General features: G+C 39.0%; 1 protein-coding gene across 1 annotated transcript; it reads left to right on the plus strand.

Moving 5' to 3' along the window:
- Positions 1–308: 308 nt before the first annotated feature.
- UGCG (UDP-glucose ceramide glucosyltransferase) lies at positions 309–14,771 on the plus strand. The gene is made up of 10 exons (XM_026061574.1): positions 309–335; positions 2,659–2,711; positions 4,256–4,397; positions 5,330–5,432; positions 6,385–6,486; positions 6,895–7,007; positions 9,584–9,762; positions 10,182–10,268; positions 10,710–10,899; positions 12,304–14,771. Exons 1-10 carry the CDS (start codon positions 309–311, stop codon positions 12,472–12,474), a joined length of 1,167 nt encoding a protein of 388 aa, XP_025917359.1. The 3' UTR covers positions 12,475–14,771.
- The last annotated feature ends 12,185 nt before the right edge of the window (positions 14,772–26,956 follow it).

Here is a 26,956-nt window from a genome sequence, read left to right on the forward strand (position 1 = left end):
AGACCTCTTTTTCCATTGCTCCATAGCAGATCTGGCACTTGCCGAACCCCTCTGTGAGATGATTCAGCTCACTAACATTAAAAACTCTCTGGGGGCAGAAAACGACCCCTATCAAAAGTGGTGATCCATTAGCTTAGCTCGACTGTCTGTGGATCCACAGCCTGAGATATATTCAAGGACTGATGTCTTCAGTGCTTCCCAGAACTTAAGTTTATGTTGGTTTGTAATACTGAAATATCTGTTGCAAATCTCTGACCAGAGTTACTTATCAGCCAGTAATAAGAGGATTCTTAAAATAAATAGATAAAATGGCTGCTGAGGGAAGGTTGAAATTGGTGAGTGAAAAGTGTTGGGTTTTTTTAAAGCTACTTTTAAAAGGCATATATTACTATTCCAGCTGAGAGACCCAGTAGTCTATCTACTGTAACAAACTTTTAGTACTTTTTTAGAGTACTCTCCCCAGTCCCCTCCAACCCTTACCCTTTAAACTGGTGGAGAGTGAATGTAGTCTTAGCCTTTAAAAACAAAACAAAACAAACAAAAAACCCCTTCTGTTTTAATTGGTACAAGTCAGTAAGGATTCATCAGGTAGTATGCTGGACGGTGATTATTCAATAGCCTGAATTTTGCCTTTCAAACTTTTTTATCTGCTAAAAGAAGAAATCTGTATTACAGTTGCTTCTATGGGTTAATTATTATCTTGTTAAGGGATTGTCTGAGCAAACTTTGCAGGTGCTTCTTACATAATGTAGATAGTTGAACTATCATGACACCTTCATGACATTCTGCTGCTTCTCTCTTTCCCTACCTACATACACCAGCAGCAGTGTGTTTTGAAGGAATTTCACAGCTTCACTACCTAAGAATTTCAGGCTTGTCCATTTAACGTATATGTAAGTGTGAAAGTACACATAGATACCCTAACTACTGGTCTTACATTTTTGCATGCAGGATGTGAGTGTCCTTAGTGCTCTACCAGCATCTATTTCAGAGCTCAAAGTTCTTCTTTATTCCTTGGCATTGTAGTGCTCTTCTGCAGCTTACTGCATTAGGCAGAGGTAGAAAAATTCCATTAAGGAAATGCATCTGAATAGCTGGACTGCTGTTGGGCTGATTTCAATGCAAAATAATTGCAATACTGTATATGATATACCAACTTTGTGAAGAGATTGTTACTTTTATCATTTTGAACTGTCATACATGATCTTGAGCTTATTACTTGCTAAACTAGTTGAGACCTAAACCACCATAAGTTCATGCCCAAAAATGTTTAGTACTTCATCTTACCTTTACTTTGTAGACTTTGTGCTAGGTTTCTGAAGGAAAGAAAACTAAGACTAGTGAATAAATATTTGTTAAAGGAAAGCAAGTTACATTCTAATTTTAATAGCATTTCAAAACCAAGAGACTTTAAAACTTGTACATATTCTGTATGTATTCTGTAACATACAGAACTTCATTTAGATTATATCTACATTAACAATGTTAATGTTGTTAAACTTAATATTTTAACGTCCATTTTAAATGCTAGCCTTTAATTGACCATTGCAATTTGTTTCTCATAATGATTAGTCTGTTTCTGTGGTGTTACTAGGTGTCAAGTGTAACTTTTTTATTCTTGTTCAGGTTATGCCACTTTGCAAATAGGCGTCCTAAGCATAAGATGATAGATTTACTCTTAGTTTTTCTTATGCCCTATTGAGCCTAATAGGGTATTGCAACAACTGGCATGGAAATTCTTACTCTAGTATCACAATACTATAGTGCTTTCAGGATGGCAGGTTGCCACTTTTGTGTGGTGTTATGAATAGAATGTGAACTGAGATCTTATTTTAAGACAGCATATTAGAGATGGACGTATCTATACTGAATTATATTCTGTCAAAACTCTGTCTATGGTGCTTCATAGCTGAACAGGCCCTGATAATGCTCATTTGCAGAATTTTAAAGGTTTCTTTTACTTTATACTATGTGTAGGCTTTTCCTTACATAATTGGTTGCATAATCCTACGTGTGAGCATGGTTTGTAATATGACATTCTGCAGTTCCACCATTTGTTGCTTATACTTTATCACAATCCTGTTCCAAATCTTTCTGTATCCTTTCTTCTCTCCTTGCCTTTCTCCATAAATGCATTTACTCTGCCATTTGCTTTTCTTGTTTCCTGTTTTTAAAGTCTTTCACCCCAGTGCATCAAACTATGCTGCAGGCATTGATTTATTCCATTATAATTGGAGAGCTTTTTTGTTCTTGTTTTATGTCTCTTTTGCTCCTCCTGTTCTCCTGAAGTTGTGTTGTGGAGAGCCTCCCTTTTGTTGGCCCTAAAGCCCTTACTTGCTGCTATGGTTCTGTGAAAATTGTTAAAGAAATCTTTCTGTCCATGGTAGCTCTCTGAACTGTTACCTTTCTTATTTTGGTCTGACTGACCCTTGGCTGTTCTTTGCTCAGCAAGACTATTTTGGTTTGCCTTTGCAATGCCCAAGGTTGGAATCAATGACAGTAGGAGGACATAATCCTCTAACTTCATCCTTTTTTCTTTAGTCAGCCATTGTTTATTCTCTGCAACAACATTATGCCCCTGGTGTCCAGCTGCAAACCTGCTTTAAAAGAGATGCATGAGAAAATACATATGAGGGTGATGTCACTGTCCTGTTCCAGGCAAAAGAATTCTGGGGAAGTACTAGACTCTTGTATTCTCTGACTAGATCTCTGTAAGCATAGCTACTGAGCTGCTAATCAGATACATTCTTCAGGAGTTTGCTCCCTAGGAGTCTGACTTTTTATTTTTATTTACTTTTTAATATCATCTAACTAGGTTGAAGCACATTCCATGGACAACTGCACTATTGGTATCTTGGGGTCTTTTTTGAAACAGCATCTTGTAAATTTTTAAGTACAAAAATTCTGATTTAGGAATTGATACTGTTAAGATACATCCTGCTATAAAAATACTCTTTTGATCTGAATATTGTGCATGTTTTTAGAAAAGTACAGTGTACAGTAACAGTATAACAGAACTCTTAATGATATCCTAATTATTTACAAATGTTAAGTTTCAGGAAATACTTTTTTCAGATCATGTATATTTAATTTATTAAAATTTGATTATATACTGGCACACAAAGCTTTCAGAATTTAATTTTGCCTTTTTAAGTCAACCAGAAGGAGTATAGAAATGAATATTCAGATGTGACAAGATCTTATATTTACTTTGTCTATTCATTGGTGAAATATTAGTGGCTGTTTGGAATTGTACTGTTTGCCCATGCTTCTGATCCAGCATGCTGCCTAAGTTTTTAGGCTTTGTATACTATAGCCTGTTGATCTTCATCCTCAGTGTTGTTAACTGTTGATCTTACTAATATTTTTTCTCTGAGCATCTGGATCACTGTATTTTTGCATAACTTAATGTAGAAATTGAACCTGACCTTTCTCCCTCCCATGTTTACAAACAATTGCTCTTTCTGGTTATCCTATTGCAATATTAGCTATGATTTTCAGCCCTTTATGGAGGAAGGAGGTAAAAAACTCATCTCTTGTGGGTAGTTTGAAAAAAGTGAAAATCTTGTTCTTTAAAGTGCTAAGCATCTTAAAATATGAATTTGTAAATTAGTCTGAGAAATACCCTGTAATTTAGACTAAGATGTTGTCACTGTTTAATTGAAAAAAATATTGTAGTGATTTTTTCACAAGAAATGTCTCATCAGTGGTGATGTTTCTGTTGTAGAATTCCTCAATTGTTTAGTACAATTATTTGATACAAAATGATAATCATCACACTTCAGTTTTGTTAGCTTCTTATTTTGATATGCTTCGGTCATCACTTAAATCGGACACTTTTTTGCTTTTAAGGTCTAAAAGTAACTTCAAATGTACTTCTGCTGTAGGCAGGCCCCCTCCTTTTTCTCATAACGCTTCTTGTAAGTGATGAGATAATGGAAGCAGGAGAAAAGAAATAACAAATATCCTGCAAACAGACTAGTGCCATACAATTATGAGCTTCAAAGTGACTTGTCAATTTTTTACTGGCTAATTATTCTATCTTGAATGAAGGCTGAATTTAACTGACCTAGCTATACACAGTGCTATGGTGTTTTAGACATCCTCTGACATATCAGATGTCAGCTCTTTTTCTACAAAACTAAAACTTCTGCAGCAATTTTAAAACTTCTAAGCTTTGTTACTTTTTGAACAGCATATTCAAAAACAGTGTGCTTTCTCTTTGTTGTATGGTATATGCTGTTTCTCCTTGCAGACGCCTTCACCTCAATAAGAAAGCAACAGACAAACAGCCATATAGCAAACTTCCTGGTGTTTCACTTCTAAAGCCATTAAAAGGTGTGGATCCTAATCTGATAAACAACTTAGAAACCTTCTTTGAACTGGATTATCCCAAAGTAAGTACTTATAAGATTTTTTTTCTCCCCTCCCCCCAAGTCATATTGGTGACCTGGGCTAGAACTGCTGAACTTGATTGTACAGTGAATTTTTCTTCATTTCACAGTGAATACATAGTTACATGTTCCAAACATTCTTTTTCCAAAAGCTGAGTATAAAGGGACATGACCAAGACTACTGGGCAAAGCATACTCTGCGCTTCACTAAGATTTTATTATTCCAGTATTATCTCTTTTTGATAGCATTATGAAATGCTTATATTTTTGAAGTTCATTTAATGATGAGGCCAGACACCCTCCTCCAATTTAATACCTCTCCATAACAGATTGCCTAAAAAATAACTTTTACTGATAACCTAAAACTTACTGATAGTTCTTGCTGACTGCTTTTCCAATAAAGAACTTGCTGATGATTCTGTGCACTTCACCAGTTGTTGATCTGTAGTGTAGTCCCAAAGCCACTTGTCAGTGTTGGAAAATAAATAGTCAGTAAAAGCTTATACTTGCTCTTGAGCACTATTTGACTTTAACATACGTGATAAGTGTCAGATGCTTTTCATGCTCTAAGAAGCTTACAACTTAAAGGAGAAATCTGCAAATGCTTGCTGCATCACTCACCACTTAGAGTGCTATTGTGGATTTAAAAAAGGATGATAACTTTTCCTTCAAAAGTCTTTAGTTTTAAAACTTGACACAGAACTTTCTCCTCCCCATTCTTCTCAAAACTGCTTCTGGCACTGCCACTTCAGTTATAAAAGGTCAAAGGCATATGTAAGCTGTACAGTGAGGTTCCATTGTGTATTGTGACTGAGTGCTTTAAACTCATTCCTAAATAGGTAGGATGCAAAAAAAACTTATCAAAGCTGGTTAGCTTTTTTATAATTATTTTGGGGGCATTTTGGAAAGCTTAATATACACTTTTTTTTTACTAGTATGAAGTACTACTCTGCGTACAAGATCATGATGATCCAGCTATTGATGTATGCAAAAAGCTCCTTGGCAAATACCCAAATGTTGATGCTAGACTGTTCATAGGTAAGTTGTGTAACTCCATGGTGGGGTTCTTATTAGAAATTATTAGAGAGTCCTTCAATTATATGTGCAATATTTTAAAATGAGCAGCTGTCTTGTTCTCCAGATGTTGGTCTGTAGCTTAATCATCTATTAGAGAGTGGGGTAAAGAAAGTGAGTTTGTATTTGGTATCTGTGACATCAGTTTAAAAAAAAAAACTAGGAAGAATAACTTAGGCAAAAAAGTGACTTTTTCCTTTTAAGTCTGGTATACAGCAATTTGAATTAGATCATGTCTTTGCACTGAGCTAAGTATGCAGGAAGTGACTTGGAGCTCTAACTCTGTTTGAGCTTGATCTGCTACAGCAATCCTTCTTTCCTCAACTTAGAGGCTGAAGGGCTATTTCTTCATGTTCCCTTTTCGTTAGAGAAGGGAGAGGGAATACTTCATGACCAGAACCTCTCCTTCCCTTTCCCCCCCCCCCCCCCCCCCCCCCCCCCCCCCGACCTGAAATAAACTGAATGATATCTGGCAGTCAAAAGGGTGTGTCTGTCTTTATCTTGCTCCTTTTCTTTTCCTTTGGTCCCTAAAATTACCCTAGGGTATAATAGTCATATGCATAATCAGTAGTCCTAACATATAGAGGTAGAGAATACTTACCTTGCAGAATGTGGTAACTACCTTTATAGCTCCACTCCCCTTTTAATTACGTTAACCTTCATACTCTACCTCTTTGAAGAAACACTAATTTTTTTCCTTTTAAAGTCTTTGTATCATTATAGTAAGATCTGAAATATAAAGGTGAATGAATATTTGGTATTTAAGTTCTATTCTTAATAGTAGATGGACTTTTAGAATTGAAAGGTAAACTATTGTTTAGTTAATATAACTGAATATTTGGAATATGGAGTCTCTGGATTCTTAAAAAAAAAAAAACACCATGCATTACCTGTGTATGATATTTCTAATTTTTAGGTGGTAAGAAAGTTGGCATCAATCCCAAGATTAACAACCTAATGCCTGGATATGAAGTTGCTAAATATGATCTCATATGGATTTGTGATAGTGGAATCAGAGGTGGGTGTGTGCAGTAATATTCTGACTGTTATGTTTGCTTCTAAAGTAAGAATTCACTATCTTCTTACTGCTGCAGACAGGTAGTTTTTGTTGATTGTTTTGACTGAGAATGGAAATAGAAATGAAGGCCAAAAATCTTAAATTATTTAAAAATGTTTAACCTCTAATTAAAGGTGTTAAACTCGCTTAAAAAATGTTCAGACTGTTTTTACTGTACATATCGTTGACTGAATTGCCTGTTAATCATCATTATCATTTTACTGAAACTTTGATGCCTCAACATATTGTACACCAAAATGTTGTCCTGATATTAGTAATAGAACATGAATCTCAGTATCTTTGTACAGTAGCTTTTTACTAATGACAGTTCATTAAACCATTCTGACATTTTTTTCATTTGTCACTTAGTAACGCCAGACACACTGACAGATATGGCCAATCAGATGACTGAGAAAGTAGGCTTAGTCCATGGGCTACCCTATGTTGCAGACAGGCAGGGTTTTGCTGCTACCCTTGAACAGGTAAATGCAATGTTGTCTGGATTTTCTTTGCAATATATTTCTGACTAAAAATTGTATGGTGCATCTTTTGTGTGAAGAAATGTTTCATTCACTTTCAGATGCAATCACATTTGAAACTATCTAGCATAGTTTTAGATGCTCTGAAGTACTCTGTTTTATAAATTCTACCAAAGCATTCTAAATGTTGATTCACTATGTATGATTTAATATGAACAATAAAAAATATAGGATAAAAATGATGGATTTTATCATAAAGTTTATTAAAACTAAAGAACTGTTTTATCACTTAAAGTCAAAATTCTGTTTTGACTTCTGAATGGGAACATAGAAATGACCATGATATGTCAGACCAAAGTCTAGTTCGCACAGTATCACCAGCAGGGGTTATAAGCAGAGCCTCTGAGAAGAGTGAGATGTAGGCAAGGTTATGTGCTGTTTTCCCCATGATACCCTCTGAGCTTTGTGCCTTTTTCAGCTGAGAAACTTCCTGAGTTGGATGTAGATGTGTGTATTTACAAATCCATAGTAGATTTCTTGCATCAACTTTTCCATTTTATTTTTTTTCCTTGAGCCCATATAGACTTTGAACACTTAGCACATTTTATGGCAAAAAGTTCCATAGACATACTATCTGTTGCAAGATGAACCACCTCCTTTTTAATTGTGAACTTAGCTTTTCTATAGTGCTGTTTTGTGTCTCTTGACACTTGTCTTGAAAGAGAAGGTGAACAGTTGATTCATGTCGAACATCTTATCACTCTTCATGTTGTCTGTCCCATTCTTTCCCCTCTTCGTCATTGCTGAGTTCTCTGTTTTGTAGATCRAAGGGGTTGAGTTTTCTTGTATTGTTCCTCATGTCTCAAGGCATGTAACTTCATCCCAGTATCTTTTATTCTAAGCCAGTGTGAGTAAGGCATTTTTGCCCTAAGGGTAACTAATGTGTGTCAAAAGCAGAAATATAAGAGGTGGAAGTGCAATGAAATTCAGTAAGGAAAGATGACTTCTTGTGTGATTTTTGTGAAGCAGAAAGTCTGAACTAATTTCTCATGTAACAGAAAGCAAGGAGCTATACAACAAAGTAATTAATACTGTTACTTGTTAAATAGAATTACCACTCCTGCTTCTCTATTCCTGCAACAGCTTTTGCTTCAAGATCCAGTGCAAGATCAGTATGCCTTTTCTTCAGTAAATAAGCAGTTTAGTAAAAGTAGTGCAAAGACCATGTGTAGGAATAATGGTAGTGAAAGTCTCTAGCCCTCAAGCCCAACTGTCCTTCTATAGGATATGCCTTGTCTTAATTGTTAAATATTGTGACAGGACTTACTCATTGTCTAAGTTTTATCTTTGGCTACACAGAACAGTGAATGCTGAACTGCACGTAAGAGGAAAGAGATAGCATGTCTGTTTTAGCTATCATCAAACAACCTGTAAATCCTAGTGACTGAGTTACTCTAAAAGATTTTTAATACTATAGGTTTTAGCTTCCTGAGAACAACCTCAATTAATTAAAAATTAGAAACCAAATTAACTATGGTAGTTTAATTTGCACATTCAACATACAGTCAGTTTATGAATTTCTGAAATCACAGCTAGCATCTCTATTAGACTTCAAGACATGTCTAACATGTCAAATTTTTTCATAAGATTATAGAATATATTTTTTAGGACAAGTACTCAGTATAACCAGTAATGTTGTCTTCTGACTACTTGTTTCTCTTAACTGGCAAAAGTACACTCATTGAAAGGTTTAGACTGAGCAACTGGCTGTTCAGAAACTTGTAAATTCTTGTACATGTGCACTTGTTGCAAAGTTCTGGAATGTGTGTTTAGTGCTGTGTGTGTGTATTTGTGTAAGTACAGGTAGCAATAGATCTAAGTGAGACGGGCACTACAGAACTGGCCATTTTGAGTCAGATGTTTTATTTATGATAAATTGACTAATAGATTTTTGCGTTTTGTTTAAATAAATACATCATTCTCAATGAGGACAAAACTTTAAAACAAACAAACAAAAAAAACCCCTCTATCTTGTGCTTGCTTTTGGCACTTCATTGTGTTCTGTGATCATTTAATTCATTGTTTCATGAAAAACGTCCAAATAGAGGAACCCTTTTAAAAATTATTTATGGGGTCCTTTGAATTTTTGAACCATGTACTCTCCCTCATTATCACTGAGTTGATCAATTACTAAGCCATAGCGATGGATTGTTGTTATCTTTAATGTAAAAGTGAACAATGTGCTGAATTCTGTGCAATAGCAGAATTGCTCACTTTCCCCACTTTGGCCTAGGGGAAACATTTTAAAATAGTTCAAGTTGTCTTCCAGAATGAAAATGTTCTTACAAGAATTGCTGCATTGTGGGAGAAAGATTCAAAGTTAACAGGGCAGCCAATAAAAAAATGGTTTGGTTTTGAAAGTCTTTCCAAGTATACCATCATAATTGGCCAGATGTATGGTATTTTTTCTTTTGTCAAACCTTTTTGGAGAAATATTTATAAAAAGCTGCAAGTGGAATAGTACTTGCATAAATATCTGTAGAGTTTTAAAAGCCCTATCTATTATCTTTTTTCTGCAGGTTTATTTTGGAACTTCGCATCCAAGGTCATATATTTCAGCCAATTTAACTGGCTTCAAATGTGTAACAGGAATGTCGTGTTTGATGAGAAAAGATGTTTTGGACCAAGCTGGAGGACTGATAGCTTTTGCACAGTATATTGCTGAAGATTATTTCATGGCCAAAGCAATAGCTGACCGGTAAGATGACTCTGCAGTAAGCTTTTTTCTTTAAGTACAATTTTAATCTGATTTTAAAAATTTCTTAAATATAATATATACTGTAAATAAGCATTCAGTTAAATTTCAAGTATTCAACAAACAGGCTTCTGACATGCTGTGTTCTACTGATATGGCTTAATTATTTCTCAAAGAATATATCACTGTCAGTTTTTTTAGAAAAGAAGTTTCTAAGAACTGAGCAAATACAGTGGTATTTGCTGTTCTCCAACAAAGACTTGATAAAATATTTTAAATTTGTTGCTTGTATCCATTGTAATAGTATGGCACATAGGCTTCAAAAATTTCCACAGTATAATAATATCATGAAATATTTGTACTGAAAATGGATCTGTGCATCTCTTATTTGGAGGATACTTACTTTGTGCATTCATTTTCAGGGGCTGGAAATTTGCAATGGCCACACAAGTTGCAATGCAAAACTCTGGTTCATATTCTATTTCTCAGTTTCAGTCCAGAATGATCAGGTAAATTTTTAATCTTTACTTTCTCCCCTACCCTCCTATTGCCTGCTTCCAGTGTGGATAACTCCTTAACTATGAGAGAGAGAGAGAGAGAGAGAACCTTTCCAAAGCTATCTTTGGTCTAGTGTCTAGAATGCTGAAGTTGCAATGGACATCTTGATGTACCTTTCCTCTCTTTTGGGAGAGCAGCACTAGCTTTTAGGACTGATGTATGAGCAGTTAGTGTGTTACTTAATACCTTTTAATGCCAAGTGTTTCATTTTTTTATGTGCAATATGTTTGAAAGAATTTTTACAGTATATTATTTGGAGATGTAATTAAATGAGAGACTAAATTAACATGTTCTCAACCAGACCCTGGTGGCTTGTCACCTGATGAAGTCTGGGAGCAGGATATAGAGTAGTATATAGTCAAAACTGATTTTTTTTTTTCCCTTCCCCCTAGGTGGGCCAAGCTGCGAATTAATATGTTGCCTGCCACAATAATTTGTGAGCCAATCTCAGAGTGCTTTGTTGCCAGTCTAGTTATTGGATGGGCAGCTCATCATGTGTTCAGATGGGATATAATGGTATTTTTCATGTGTCACTGTTTGGCATGGTTTATATTTGACTACATTCAACTAAAAGGTGTTCAGGTATGTAGCACCACTTTCTTTTGAAGTTCCAAATGATATTAGTGACAACTACTTCAGCAAAAAACTAAGCCTTGCTTACCGTAATGAAATACTACTTTTGGCATGATCAAGAAAGTAAGAGGTCAAATCCTGTCACTTCTGCCCTCCTTCTGACTTCAGTTATAAACAACAACATGAAAGGGGAATAGCAGTGCTCAGTTGTAATTTTGTTCTCTGTAGGCACCTGCTTCTACATACACTTCAAAAGTTTGGTTACATGCTTTTCTCTCTCTTTCTAGGACAGGAAAAATTCACTTTTTTTTAAATACAAGAATAGCAGCTTTGAGGGGATTTAGTGTGTAGATATTGTTTTTCTTGTTTTTTTGGGGGCTTTTTTGTTTTTATCAGTTAGTGTCTTGTCTTATGAGACCTGAGGTTTTTATATACTTACATACTTTTTTGCCATATTCTGATATTGAAAAATGGAGTTGCAGAAGAGTTTTAGTCTATTCTTAAAATTAAAATCTTCCTATCACTAGAAGGAATGAGGCGTTAACAAAACTGATTATGGAGAAATATCACATAAATCAGAACAGCATTTGCTCTTCTAAAGTTGTAGGAGTTCTTCAGACTTTTCTGCTCTGACCACATTCCATCCAAATTTGATCTATAGTTATCTGTGAATTCAAATTTATCAAATCTTGTCATGCTGAAAAATATTCTTTAACACTTACTGGAAAAAGAGTGAGTTCTTATCTTAATTCTATAGGACTCTTGCAGACAGTCTAACAGTCAACTCTTCTGAATTATTCTTTCACCATGTGCAGCACGTACATGGAGGAGCACTACAGTACTAGAATAAGAGCTTTGTGCCTGCTCTTCTGTACCCTCTTCAGTTCCAGCTCTGCATGTGGCATAAAATTCTCTGAACAAAAAATACGGAGAAGCTATATGCTGTTTTGTGCTTAGTTTTATTTTTTTTCCTATGCAACAGGCCAAAGTCTTGTTTATTTAAATTTTACTCCTCTAGGAATGTGCAATAGTCTGATCTCCTGTCTAGATACTGCCGTTTCAGGGTCTGTGGCAAAAGTCTAGTGTCTGTTTAAAGACAGCTTTTTTGGGTGTTTTTGTTTTCCAAACTTTCAAAAAGAAAAAAGTGAAATTATATTGTTACTTTTCTTTGAGCTAGCCTCTATGTATTGATGAGGTTTCAAATCCTCCAGGTCATTCTTCTATACTGCCCTTGTTCTAATGTGTGGGATCTTATCTTAAACAGGAAAATGTTTTTGGCCTATAAAAAGGAACATATGCTCTTGATAATGTAAAAGCTGTATGATAGACTTTAGGAAAGACATGCATAATACAAATGTTTTAAATTACAGTGGGATAATTAGTATGCTTAAATGTTTGTTTTTATATTCCCAGGGTGGTGCTTTATGTTTTTCAAAACTTGATTATGCAGTAGCTTGGTTCATCAGAGAATCCATGACAATTTATATCTTCCTGTCTGCTTTGTGGGACCCCACTATTAGCTGGAGGACTGGACGCTACAGATTACGTTGTGGAGGCACTGCAGAAGAAATCCTTGATGTATAGCCACAGCTTTGTAACTGTGAATGTCAAAAAGAGAAGGGGGGGCGGGAAGGAAAAGTATTATAAATTGTTTATATAAATGCTTTTAAGAAAATCTACCTTCAACAGTTTTATTACTTGTATGTTTTGGTATCTGTTCTTTAATTTATTTTTGCATGGCACTTGCATCTGTGAAAAATACATCTGTAGTCTTGGCCAAATGGTACCTTGCTCCTATGTACAAAAGGAAATAGAACTGGTCCCAGCATCCATTTTCCATATGGATGCTCTGCAGCAAACTCTTAAACAATATCCTTCTGGATATGAACAGCTTCTTACTCCATGGTGTGCTAGTCTAGCAAATCCGGGGTCAAATAGCTATTGTCCAGCTGGATTGCACAAGGCTGCACCTAGTAAAATCACAGAAAAAAGTACAACTGATTTCTGTTAATATCCCCCAAGATTGAGCTCATAACAGGACTTTGGGAAAGAAGCTCTCGAATGCTTTATGCCTACCTCTTGTAGTTGCTGCAGAACAAAATGAATGGAAAGGTAAATAGACTTTGCAAAAACAAAAGCTAAACTAAAGCTGGAGTTTTGTGTTTATATGTATATATGAAATATTTTTGTGTCATTGCAATGAACCAAAAGTGGACTGAGTTTGATAGGATGAGCTGGAAGTAATCATTCATTAGGCATGTGTTGAAGGCATCTTTTGGCCAACTCCAATCTGGTTCTGTCTTGAACCTTGTTAAGCACTGTGGTGTAATTAGACTAGCTGGTCCCCTTCACTATTCCCATCCTCTTTTTAAGGGGTGTTTTTGTTTTTCCTGTGAGTGAGTGTTTTGATAGGAGGTGTGTGAGTGTTTGTGTGGGGCACAGTAGGGGGTGGGAGGGGAGCAGAAATACATTTCAGAAACATTTCACACATGAGCTATTTTCTTACACAATGTCTTAAGAATGTAATTTCATGATGCAGGTATTTAATAACTTTTTTAAGTGAACATATATACCTATACTAGTCACCAATAAGTATTCAATTGCAGTAGATATTGTGAATATATTAAAGGGCCAGATGAGTTTGCTGTTACTGATTAAAATTGTAATCTTAATTTAAATATCAAACTAAGTCTACTCTTGGCTTTTTGCCTTCTACTGTTAGTCTAGCCTTTAAATTGGATCTTTGTATTCCAGTGGTATGACTAAAAGAACTAGATTATAATGCATGCCGTGTTTTTTTCCCCTCTGCTCCTTGTAGCTTGCTTTCCAACCTCTTTGTGAGACTTCTTAGTTTGTGGTGAACTGGACTTGTTTTGTTTGAACTTTTTTTTAATGAAAAAAAACACAGAAAAGTTAGAGGGGGATGTTGCATAAGCCTTTTGTTTTCATGACTGTATTTATGCTGCTTTCCTTTTCTTCAGAGTGGAGTAGCATATTGTCACCGTGAACATGAGCTGCTAATTGCAAGGCTGACAATGTCAACATGGCAGCTTTAAAAGTTGGACAGCACTTCTGTGTCAAAGCATAATGTGTAGCATATTAGCAATAATGATATGTATTTATAAAAATGGACACGTCTACCTTACTGAGCCAATCCCTTAACTGTCATATGCTACACACAAGTGTGTATGTACATGTCATAAGATACTCTGGGCCAAAATACTTCATCCACCTTAATATTTTTTGCCTTATGATATCACTGAACTTTATTTTTAATGGGAATTTCTAAATGAACAAAGGCTTTTTGATGCATGCTGCATTCTTTTCATATGAATCGGGAAGAAAGTCCTGAGAAAAGTTGCACATTGAAAGCTAGTCTAGTTGTGACCCACTAAAACACTCTTTTTGATATTGGTTCTACATAGTTGAATTTTGCTGACAGTGTTTGTATCTTCATTTGTTTCATGAAGTTTGACATTCATTGCGCTGCTGAAGTGAAGCTTAGCTTGCAACTTAGCTTTATGCTGATTTCTATGCAGGCAGTGAAACAAAACCAAAAAAGGCTGAACAGACTTTATTTACAAAAAAATGTAGGTAAGAGTAATTGTTGTGTTAAGTGCTTTTACATTAGTAGAGTCATCTTTGGCGAAGAAACTGAGTTATCACATAAGCAAATAGCTTGATTTTGCTATTTTTCAGTTGATTATGAAATGGAAATCAACACTGTCAAATGTTGTAGAAAGTGCTGCAACAGAACTCCTAGAAGTTTAAAAATGGCTGATTTTAAAAAAGTTGTGTTGATCTACAGATGTCAAATACACCACATTTATTTAACAATCATTGTCTTGTTTTTTTTGTTTAAAAATAAACTTTGAATACAATTGGTGTTTGGAATATAATTTTTTTCCTGCCTATTGCTCAGTGACTGTAACATGAGAGATTTGGGATTTAAGTGTGTATGGCAGTTCTGAAACAATTAACCCTTAATTGCAATAAATGGATGTGCCTTTTGGGTTCTTCATACCTGGACAATCTGCTTTGGATTTTTTTTGCTGAAATTACTTAAACTCACATATGCCTAAATCTTACTTTAAGCTATGCTTAGGGATTAAAAAAACCAAAACTTCAGTGTACCAAAAGCTTGATGGTTCCCTGTCTATTATAACTAATCAGTCTACATTAAGATTGTAGATGTATCTTCCCCATAAAACATGTAGGGTTGAGCTGGAACAGTTTATTCTTACTTCTAACCATCTGCTTTGTTTATATCATTTTAAAAGTTGTCTTATTCATTTTTAAAGGCCCCTTTTAGTCCTAACCCCTAATTATTTTCTGATCGTCTGATTTTAGGTCAGGTCTGAGCTCCAGGCATTCTCAAGTTACTCTTGTCCCACAAAAGCTGTGACTAATTCAGCTGTTGATGCTAAAGGAAACCAAGGTTTCATATGGAAATCTGGATAATCTATATGAATTTCTGTGGGGTGAATTGAGCTTAAAATAATATTTAGACAAGCCGTGAAGAGTCAAAACACTTGGAAAGGAGGATGGTAATTTACAGAGTGATAATAATGTCAAACTTAATCCAGCTTTTGTTTCTCAGAATGCCCAAGGTGAAGTCATTAACCAATTGCCATAGGATAGCAAATGACTCTGACTTGGATATTGAGTGATGCAAGTTTAGATAAAGGTGCTTTCTCAGCACTTGAAATAAGCAAAAGTCCATGACAAAACTGCTTCATGGCAATAGATATGCAAACTTGGAGATGACTTTCTTGGGGAAAGTTCTCATCTTAAGACTAACTTCATGTTGGCTTTGAAGGCATCTATGATTCCTACCCCTGTTTTGGGACTGTGCTGTAACTCAGATCACTGATCTTAGATGTGCTTTAAAAAAACCCCAAACAAACAAAACCCCATACCCCAAACCCACTTTTCTGTCTTCTGCAGATCTTGAGCATTTTGAAATCTGGCTGTTTTAAAGGCTCTCAACTCTGCTACACCACAAAACAAACTTCCATTGCCCACTGTTAGATAACTGAGGACAAATGATAACTCTTAAATTTAAAATTCCCACATTCTGCTTTTCCTGCATATGTGTCTAGTCCTGAAGGTCTGAACTTTTGTCAGTAAGGAAGCAGAAGTTTGAATGCAGTACTTCAGCCACTGTCATGTTTGTGCTATGACTCTGGCTACCTGTTGCATGTGGAAAGTTGCTGTTTACTATATTACAGATCTTAGAAGTCTTTGTTTCTACTTTGGAGCAGCATCTTTCTGCTGTCAGCTGGCTCTTCTTTCCCAGAAGTCCTACATGTAGATGTGTGTCTGAGTACTTCCTTCAAATGCATCTTGTTGAACTGTAAGCAAGCCAACCTATCTCAAATCCTAAGGCTTTGTCAATGTCTAGCTATAAACTCTTGCAAGGTTACTTCAAGTGTGTTTTATTTTCAAAAGCAGTTTTAGATTAGAGCTTTATAAGTTATCTTCTGGCTAGACTATGCAGTTTTAGCATAGAAAGAAGCTTCTCTAATTGTAACCTCTTCAGTGGATAAAAACATTTGTAAGTGCAGAGAAAAGCATTAGCTGAGGTCAAAATAATTAGCTCTAATTAGCTTATTCTTGTAAGCTGTGATGCTATAAAAAGGCAAAATTCTTAACATTCTCCAACAGTTTTTGAATGCTTTATTTCTTAAATTCTCATGAGATCAAGAGTCAGCTGCTACTTGCATGTGATTGGCCAAAAGTTATGCAAAGTTTCATTTCAACTGGATTAGCCAACAGCTGCTGCTGGTGAGTGTATGGTTTCTTTTCTTGACCTGCATCAACTGTCTGTATTTTTGCTTGAACTGTGGGTGTGCCTGTAGATGATAAAAGACGTACAAGCCAGATAACTTGCAATTGAAGTTTTGTGGGTGTGTGTTGATTTGTTTTGTGTCTTTTTTTAAGTTGTTCCCCACCCATGCCCACTAGCTTCTCCCTGTTGTTGACAGGAAGGAAGGGCCTTAGCGAAACCCTTGTGCCAACTGGAATTAATGGGACTTTGTGGCTATTCTATATCCAGTCAACTTGTGGGCAGAGGTCAGGCTTATGTGCTTATGGTTGTGCAGGAAGCTGGTAAGTTCATTGGAAGCATGAAATGGGAGCTGTCAAAAGAAATCTTTTTCACTAGACTTTGACATGAAGTGAGYTATTGTTCTTGACTTGAGTTTTACATCCTCTGAGTCTGTGTTGAACTTAGGTCTGCTGACAGGATTGCACTGACTTCATAATTAATATTAAGATGTGCTAGTCTTTGAATCCCCCTGCCCTTAAAGTATGATGAGTGGCTTCTCCTCTTTTAACACCTGCCTGTTCCCTGGAAGAGTTTCTTTTTACCTATTCAACAATAACTTGCTTCTGATGACAATGGCTAGTTCCTTTCTCTGTTGATACCAAAATGCTGGCAGAGATGCTGAGACAACAGAAGACCTACAACTTAGGTATTTAAAATGCAGTAACATACTCAAAAATGACTCTCAGCCTTGTAGAAAGGAGAGAAAAAATGAATCTGTGAAGACATTAGGGATTTTGTCAGTGTAACTATTTTAGAAGAGGTTTATTTTATACATAAAAATGTATGTACAAAATAAAATCTTGCTAGAGGCTTTGAAGATGACAAGCTTGCTTTCTTCTGTAGGTGGACCAGATAGGTAAATAGTAGTTTTCCAATACAAAAAGCCAATAGTAATTTTTTTTTTTTCCTGTCTTAGAAGTGGTGCCTAAAACTAAGTGGGCTTCATGGGGTATCCAGTTTCATCTCTCAGTAAGTTGACAGAGGAAGACTCAAACATATTGCAGTAGTGTAACTTTTTCTCAGGCCTCCCTACTTGTAAGCTTGAGCAGTGTTTTGTTGTTCTAGCCTTTTGGCTAAGGTCAGTAACTCCCCACTGAGGGGGAACTTGGAGGTTATGCTTTCTTCACTGGCAGCTCCCCAAAAGCTGAGAAGAGCAAGGCACATACTTTTGTCACTTGGCTCCTTTCTGTTCAGTTTCACTGGCATTTACTGTTCCCCCTTGGGACAACTGTTTTGTCCCTGAAGATCTTTGTAAAAGGAGTTTCCATAGACAGAAATATGGATGAAGGAGAAAGAGGAGATGAGAGAGAGAAATGAAGTTAATACAGTGTTTAATTCCTCTATGACTTTAATCTTCCTGAGTGAAAGAGTACAGGCAACTCTGGGTGCTTCTGAAGCTTGCTGGGTAAAAAGAAAGTATATTACTGAGGTGAAACCTATCTTAGAAGTGTTTTTAAGGCTTCTAGTTTAGAGAAAAACTGAGATCTCTGATATGTTCTTTAAGGCTTGCTGTTTAGGATAAAGCTGAGCAGCCTGTTTCTCTTGAATTATATAGGGCTTTCAGCAAGACCCATTTCAGGGCTGTCATGTGCCTGGAGTTTTCTACTTGGCAAGGGAGGAAAGCAAGCCAGCAGGAGAAGCTGCCCATCCTGCAGCTGAGTAGCATGACATGAGACCTTGTAGCTGTTGTGTCCTGGTTACAGACCATTCAGAGACCACCTTGTTTTGACTCCCCAAGTCTTGAAGCTTTCAGTTGCATGTAGACTTCTGCAAATGACTGGTAGGGTAAGGCAGGTTTGTCACCATTGGCTGAACCTGGGAAGGGGGCTATAGCTGGGAGGTAGATCTGGACTTCCCACAAGTTTGGGAGTGTCTGAAGCTGTGGGATGGGTTCTTTGAAGTGATGACTTTTGCTCTTTGAATTGCTACTAGTTGATTTCCAGACGATGTGGGCCTTTGTTGTGTGATTTGGGGACTCCATTTAACTAAAACGCACATTATATTAGGAGATGTGAGGCAGAAAAGAGACAATAGGCAAATGTTAGAGACAGCATTGTTCTGTGAGTACAACCTGTCTAATCCTGGTTGTGTGGAATGTAAAGTTTATTATTTTTGCATACTAGAAAAACAAATTCCTAAAATGTTCTCACTGTTTCGGGCATCATCCCCACTGTAATTATGATCATAGTTAAACAGAATTGTGTAAAATGTGGTCATTGATCACTGTATGTGAATATAAAATATATCTTGTCCGTATACAGATTGATACAGTGATCTCAGAACAATATATCAGCAGTGTGCTACCTCTGCTAGAAGTGAACTGCCATATTTGACAGCCAGTGGTACTTTGCTAGAGGCAGTCTTTGTGTAGCCAGAATACAACTGCATGGTATTTTTGTCCTTTGCCTGCAAAAAGATTGCTTTTGTATGCAGTAGGTGATGGCTGGAGAGAGGGTTCCATTTAATGCCAAAGCTGAAATGAGCATCAGAAGTGAAATTTAGCATTTCCCATCCTCTGTTCTGTGGTTAATTCAGAAGTTTTTTCATTTCTGCCTTGGGGCAGTCTGTTGCTATTGAACAGTCTACTCATTCTTTACAGTATACTCATTCTTTATTGATGTACAAAACAGTAAAACCAAATCCATAAAGCAAAAAAGATTCTGCTTGTATATAGGATCTATTTTAAGGCTAGTTTTATCAGAATCTCAACTAAGTAGCCTAATCCCAAAGGCAGGGTTATTCCCAGTGTTATACCCAGTTTATACACTGAATAGACAGTGTAAGACTGACACAGCTGGTGCTTGGCACTCTCTAACTGAGGTAATGTCTCCAGATACTACTAAACAGAAAACTGCTAAAAGCAATTAAAAAAAAAAAAGTAGGCCTTTACATAGCATTTCTTTAGAAATACAGATTGTGTAGAAAATCTCGCTATAGTATTCCTAGGAAAATAAGGTATCTTTGTCAGCCATCTCTTTAGCAATGCTTTAGGTTCTTCAGCGTTTTTCTCCACACTTAGCTGAAATCTATTTTTTGTAGAGAAAAAGTGCATCATGGCCCACTGCCCTCTTGAGTTGGTCAAACAAACTTCATCAGTTTGCCTATGAGGATGTTATGGGAGACGGTGTCAAAAACCTCACTAATGCTGAAATAGATAATTCCTACTGCTCTTGCCCATCCACCCAAACCAGTCAGAAGGCTACCGGGTTGGTCAGGCATGAATACCCCTTCATAAACCCATTCTGGCTACTTCCAATCACTTTCTTGTCCTTAATATTTTTGGAAATGATTTCCAGGATTAGTTGCTCCATCACCCCCCCAGTGACTGAGGCTGACCAGCCTGTAGTTCCCCAGTTCCTTCTTTTTGCCCTTCTTGAAGGTGGTGACATTCTTGGGGTGACATTCGCTCCTTCCAGTCCTCAGGCACCTCTCCCAGTTGCCATGACCTTTTGGACATAATTGAGAGTGGCCTTGCTGTGACATTGGCCAGCTCCCTCAGCACCCGCAGGTGCATCCCATCAGCGCCCATCATCTTCAGAGAACTGGGGAAGGCACCAGACGGAGGTGAACCTCAGGGCAGCCGTGGTTGACAGGTGCGCTCTTTAGGACATCGACAAAAGGCACTTGCAGGGTTTCCTAGACTCCTGTTTGCCTGCTAGCAGAAGAGCTTGTGTTTCAAGGCTGTCAGCTGCCTGTGAAGGAAATAGCAGCGCGCAGAAGGAAGAGGCGCAAAGTGGTGCTGACTCGTTCCTGTGTCACTGTGTCTCCAGCTGTGGGGCTGTGCATGTGTACTGTGGGGCAGCATATCACCCAGGGTCTGGGCCGTGGTTTACATGGATCCAGGAGGTAGAAATGTGCCACAAGTCTACTTCCACAGCAGACCCACTGCATTCAAAGTGTTTGTGCACACTGTAAAGAGGAAGCATGTATGCCGCAGTACCTGACATACATACTTAATACATTTGAGACCTCTCTGATAACATCCCTGTTGTGATGAATGTCTTAGGCTTGCCATCAAGAGGACTCATAGTTATGCAAATTAAATTATTTTATTGGCTCCTTCTAAATTCCCACCATTTTTGTTTGCATAGACTTGGTGCATGACTGGCCTGTTTCTGTTTCAGTGATCTACCCCAGGCAGCTATTTAAAGCATCTGAATAAATGAACTCCAGTGTTTTTGCCAAGTTCATTAATTAATTGTAGATAAGTTGGCTGTGGGGGGAGCTGACCAATCTCTGATACTTCCTAACAGCAAGAACCAATGATTATGCAACCTTTTTTCCATTTTTATTTTTTCACTAGGTTTGATAAACAGAAGAATATCAACTCAGATTTCAAACGCTTCTTTGCTTTTGGCTATTGTGTACTGTTTGAAGACCTGAATGGAGTTAGATTTTGAGGACTTTGAACATCTGTTGGAGAGGAAAAGAGCAGAAAGTACTCAGAACATCACTAAGCTGCCCTAATACAGCTCTCCTGTTGCATCCAGACTAATAACAAAGAATATAATCATTTCAGGAGTGTTACGTAGGCAGTCTGTGCTGCTAGACCTTCATGAGCTGTTCTGTCTGCATTATGTATTAATGAACAAATAGGTGCATTCAGCTGGAGAAATTAGCATTCAGACCTCTTTCCAAGCATTCAGATTACAAATCTCAAAGAATTTTGCCTCAGCGTAAATGGGAAAAAGTATTCTATTACTCTGAACCAAAAGCAAATTATCTCCTTGATCTAAAAAAGAAACAATACAAATATATTACTCATTGTAATCATTGTCTGTAGCTGCTGGCTCCATCACTCACTCCTGAAATAACTGGAATAAAAAGGAAATAAAAGGGTTTTGCATATCCCTGATGTATCCCTGTGTGCCTGATGGCACATATTCTGTCTGTGCTCATTGCATTTTGCAAAGAAGCAGTCTTTTCTGGGAGAGGAAATCAAAAAACTGTCCTTCAAGTCAAACTTTCCTTTTTGCTCTGCTTTCCTTCTCCCTGCCATTTCTCTGCCAGTCTTTTTGCTTCCACCTTTCCCACTGTCATCACCTTACTCCTTCCCTTACCTCTAGGTCTTGCTCTATTCCCTGCTGCTTCCCATTTCTTCCCTCCTTTGTGTTAGTGCTACAGCCAAGCCCAGTCACGGACTGCTCCCTGCCCAATGGCATGTCATGGGAATGAGCACTGGTCTCCAGTGTGTCCTCCTACACGTGTCTGGTGCAGGGACCGAGGCAGCTCTCCCCATCTTTGCTCTTCTCTTCTGCTTTCAGGAGGTGCTGGCTCACCCAGAAACCAACCATGCATGCCCTGACTAAGTGCACCCTCCTGAAGACTTGCATATAAAAAAGAGCCTGTTGCTCACTCAAACACAAACGTGGAGGCACCCGCAGCGACCCTTTGCCCCCAGAGGCTTGTGAAAATGCAACAGTGTCCTAAAGGAGGTCCCCTCCATGTATGATTATTTGTCTGTTTTCTTGGTTTTAGCAATTTGATGTAATTTGCTCTGTAATCTGGGCCCATGAAAACAAGGGCGACAGTCAGAAGAGCAGCACTTGACCCCTGCATAGTGGGATGCCGTGTATGAGGGAGGCAGCCTCTTCTTTCCTCTGTGCTGACACTGCCAGCTGGAAACCAAAACCCAGAGATGTTTTACCCGAGAAAGATTCATACCGAGAAAGAGTCTGCTGCAAGTGTTACCAACACACGAAGGAAAAGCAGTTCTTGCCTGGGTTCTGCGACTGGCAATTAAAGAGCACCTATCAGTGGGGTGCAAGCCAGCTCGTGCTGCCTGACATGCCTTTTGCAATGTTTCAGAGCAGTGGGGAAAACAGGTCAGGGAATATCGGGGAGATATCAGCTGCTGTTTGGGTGTCAACCTTCTTGTGCTTTTTTCTTGTTATTCTGGTGTTCAGAAAACTGGTGCAGTGTTTCTGTGTGTCTAGCCCCTGTCATATGGTCCCTGAGGTGTGAAACTCTTCTGTTTTAGTTTAGTTTACAAACAAAATCCCCTGATCTCTGACCTCAGGACCAGGCTCCATCTCTGTGAGGTCAAAGCTTCAATTTTTTGCTGGCACAGTTTCAGATGGGAGAGAATGCGGTTTCTCTTCCCTCAGGAAAATTTGGGACGGGGATTGAATCTCCTTGGGCTGCAGTGATATCTGAACCAGGTCTCCCACACCAAGGGTTAACTTTCCATCCACCAAGCTATTATATTAAAAAAGTCACTTCCAGCTCTTTTCTGAACATGATTTTCAGTAGCAGAGGCAGCTAAAAATCTCTTGCTCCTTTTGTGTGAGGTTTGCCCTGAATGCAGCTGGCATGGGCTGTGACTAGATGTGTCGTCTGCAAGACCTCAAACTGGCTGAGGTGCAAGGCAGGACTTCCTGAGTCTGATGAGATGGTGGGAGTTGCTGGCATGCATGAAATAGACTATTAACAGTGAAAATTTAAGTACCTGATGGCTCTGAGACACAGGAGCAGTCGGGAGAGGCTTTGAGGATTAGATAATTTCCAAATGCCCCTCCTTTGGCCTGACTGTGGTGATTGCTAAAGTCCTTGTAAAGCCATTTCAGCACACTAAATCCAGTTTTAAAGTAGGTGAAGTAGTCAGGGTTGGTTTTTTTTGTCTTTTTTTTTTTTTTTTTTTTTGCTGCCTTAACAACGAGCTCAGTGAAGGGTTGGTGGGAGGGGGGGAACTGCAGCAGCCAGGGACTAGATCAGTTCAAGCTGCTGTGGACTCAGACAGCAATGCCTTCAAGGACTTAGTCCAACTTTCAGTGCACATGTTGGTTTGTGGACGTTGGGCTAAGTGATTTAGATGTTTTACAAATAATCATTAAAAATATAATGTAGTCATAAAATATATTCAGTCTTTGAAATTTGAGCTGCATATTGAATTAGGTTTAGCTTTAAACTAGCTAAGCAACATTCACCATGTGTATTTTGTATTTGTGTGCAACGTATTAACAAAACACTCATTTGTCTTTAGGAGGTTGTATGTTATGTAATTTTAAGTAAACATAAAGTGTGCTCGTATGTGCACATGCTTGTGTATATACATAAAAAACAGAAAATGTGCTGTTTATAAATCTCTTCCCCTTTATTTTCTATTAAATATGTACAATTTCTATATAAGTCAACAAAAAGATTTGCAGTTTGAGTGCTTGCCTGTCTACTGACTGTAGGTATTTACATTCCTACTTGCCATAAACACCTATTGTTCAAACATAGTATTCTTTCTGAAGGGTGCCAGATGTTACGGAAGTAAAGGCAAACTGCAATCTTAGTCTTGAACTTGTTCAAAGGGAGAAAAAAGATGGTACCTCCTATTCCTGGGCAGCTTCATTATTTATCTAGAAATCACGGAGCTGGATTCCTCATTGTCTTCACTTGTTCCAATGCAAAAGAAAGGGGGAAAGTGCAAAATGCTGCTGGTTTGAAAGCTAGCAACTTCTACCTTCTTTGAACTGATGCGACTAACATAATAACACATGAGGCAGTGGGCATGCCCTCCCTGTGTCACTTTTGAATGGTTATACAGATATTTTCCAGTGTATTATTTGGAGTCAGTCTTTTTTGCTAAAATTGCTGTTTTCTAACAAATGCCTTTATTGAGACTAGCATGGAATTTCCATAGGTCTCTGTTTTTGCAGTGACATCTTCAGATTAGGTCACGTTGCACGTCCCTTGGATTTGCTGTTTCAGCCACATTGCCTGGCCAGGAAGGAGGACAAAAATTTGTGGCTGCCCTTCCACCAAGACTATACATGGAAGGTATGCTGGTGAAGTCGGACTAAACCTCTGGGCATCGTTATAGGAGAGGATGAACTTTTCCTTCCTTGGAAATAAATGTGGTGAATAGAGGTCTGCATACCTCTGCTGCACTGCGCTCATCCCTGGGATAAGGGGTGGCATGAAAACCACACTCTTGTACTCGCCATGTGCCTGAGAAGATGATGGCACTGTGTAAAAGCTGAGACCAGACTCAAGACCTTTCAGCCTCATGGACGTGTACGTCCCAGTGAGGAAATATCACGAGGACCCAAAGTCTCAGCTGCGCATCCCCACGACCTGTGTGGTATAACTCGCTATTATAAATCTCACAGGACTGCATAGACCTGGGAGGGACAAACCGGAACTGAAATTTTTTGGCCAGTACCATATTCTGTGCTGCTTTTCATCTAGACTGTCTTTATTTTGGGTATTTGCTGGTAATCCACACAAAGGTATTTTGAATTAGCTTCGGTACTTTGATGAGCTTTGTGGATAGTGTTGCTTCCTTGCCCTTTTCTTGCACTGTTTCTTTGACAGCTGAACAGCTATTTGAGCTGGGAAGGCTTTCTGAAAGTCCGTTCTTGCAACACTGCATGTGGACTTGTCCAGGCAACCCCCAGCTACGAGTCGCTTTGGCAGCAAGGCGTTTCTTTGCATTTTAAGCTTGCCCGTGGATACCGAATTGTCAAATCATCTTTATGAAGACCGGTAGGTCTCCTGCGAGGCAGGCACCAGGTAACAGTGAGAGAAGGGCTTTTCCTCCGGGGTGGGTAGAGGCTGGGCGTAAACCGTCTCCGTTGGTCAGGCTCTCCTGCCTGGTGGCAGCTCAGGCCGCCCCTGCAGYGAGCTTGCACGGAGGTGGACAGCCAAGGGGGCCTTTGCCCTTAGCAGGGGCACGCTGATGACAGTCCGCGCGTGTGATAGCGCTGCAAGCCCGGGCTCCTCCTCCGCGCTCGGGTGTTCACCGCCAGCCCTTTTACTGCTCTGCCAAGAGCACAACCCCATCGTTGGATTTCGAGCTGGGTTTGGCTGGGTGAAAGCTGAATCAGACGAAGTGTACCCTGTGGGATACGGGGGAAGTTGTTCCCAGCGAGGTGGTGATGATCCGGGGAGTTGCTGATCTAATGGSGAGATGCAGGGTTTCAGCAGTCCGAGGCGAATAGTCATTCCTTAAGGTGTGTGGCTTTGACCTTTTAATTATAAAGTAAGCCTTTGTGYAACCTGGAAACTGCGCATGGGATTAGAAATCACAGGGACAGGCTGTGCAAATCTGTCAGCAGTGAGGGTAGACTGAGCCAGTGACAGGTGTGAGGATTTTTTTTGTTACTTTAAGTTATTCATCCCGCACGATTTCAAAGCAAGGAGGAACGATGGCCACGATTACAATTCCCATTGCTGCCTGTGCGCAGACTTGGCTGAGAGCTGGCACCAGGCCTCTGCTGAGGAAATAACCCCTTTTCTTAGCGATGGTGCAATTGTACGGCCTACTTGTGAGTGAGCCGAGATGACGGCATCCCACATGCAGCAAATTGCACGTCGTGCTGCGACAGCTGGGCGACAGCCGCAGGCGGCCGCCTGCTAGCGGTGGGGCCATACGGGGTGGGCTGCACGGGGAAGTCGGAGCCAGGCGCTGGGGGGGAAGCAGCGGCCTCGGCCAACGGGCAGCCTGCCCRCGTGACCGGGAGAGGTGCAGAGGAAGGAGCCAGGGACTGTTGCCAGCTAGCCCTGCCCAAGCGCTCCTGCCCGGCTCCGTCCCTCGGGAGCCTCCTCAGGGAGGCCGGGCAGGGCAGCCAAGCGACCCCTCTCACAGCAAGCGACGCTGGAGCGTCTTCCTTTAAAAAAAGGAAGGAGGTAATGCTGTTTCCAGAAAATTATGCTCTTGCTCTTGGAGACATACTGGAGAGAGTGAGGTTTGTGCTAGTAATGCAAGACCTGGCAACATTGCCACTTAGGGGAAGCACTTCAGCAATATTTTATGTTCTCTGCCCAGTTCCTGTTGTGGCATACGTGTTACGCACCCCTTCCTCACAGCCTGGATAAGAAATACCAGTGCTCAGAAGAGTTACTCCAACCCGCTGCCACATAGCTCAGCTGTTTTGTTCAAGTCCGGTTCCTCCAAACTCTGCACATTTCCAGGAAAGTGCCGAGAACTGGCACTAATCCCCACAGCTGGAGAGGAGGTTCACACCTCCACAGAGCTGCCGATCAGTTTGTGAGACTTCTTGGGCATTACAGAAGTGCATTTTGGAATATGGAAACTGTATGAAAATGCCAGAGGAAAAAGGATGTTATCAGCACTAAGAGAGACAGCAGCCACGTTGACCCCAGCCAGGAAGTTAGCTAGTCACGCTACACCTGCATGGAGCAGGTGTCTGGAGGGCAACCTCTTGCAGTGAAAGTTAATTACCAAAAAAGAATCAAAGCCCAGCAAACACATGTGCATGTGAGAAGTGTCCCACAGCCAGCTCT

This window comes from Apteryx rowi, unplaced genomic scaffold, assembly GCF_003343035.1.
Source record: "Apteryx rowi isolate R43461 unplaced genomic scaffold, aptRow1 scaffold_182, whole genome shotgun sequence".
NCBI classification, from domain to species: domain Eukaryota; kingdom Metazoa; phylum Chordata; class Aves; order Apterygiformes; family Apterygidae; genus Apteryx; species Apteryx rowi.

What these genes read in the sequence shown, in the direction of transcription:
- UGCG (XM_026061574.1), top strand. Translation starts at nt 309, where the DNA reads ATGGCTGCTGAGGGAAGGTTGAAATTG. An exon ending in TTTCAGTCCAGAATGATCAG is followed by an intron (nt 10,269 to 10,709) that starts GTAAATTTTTAA and finishes CCTTCCCCCTAG; the next exon opens with GTGGGCCAAGCTGCGAATTA. An exon ending in TTCAACTAAAAGGTGTTCAG is followed by an intron (nt 10,900 to 12,303) that starts GTATGTAGCACC and finishes TTATATTCCCAG; the next exon opens with GGTGGTGCTTTATGTTTTTC.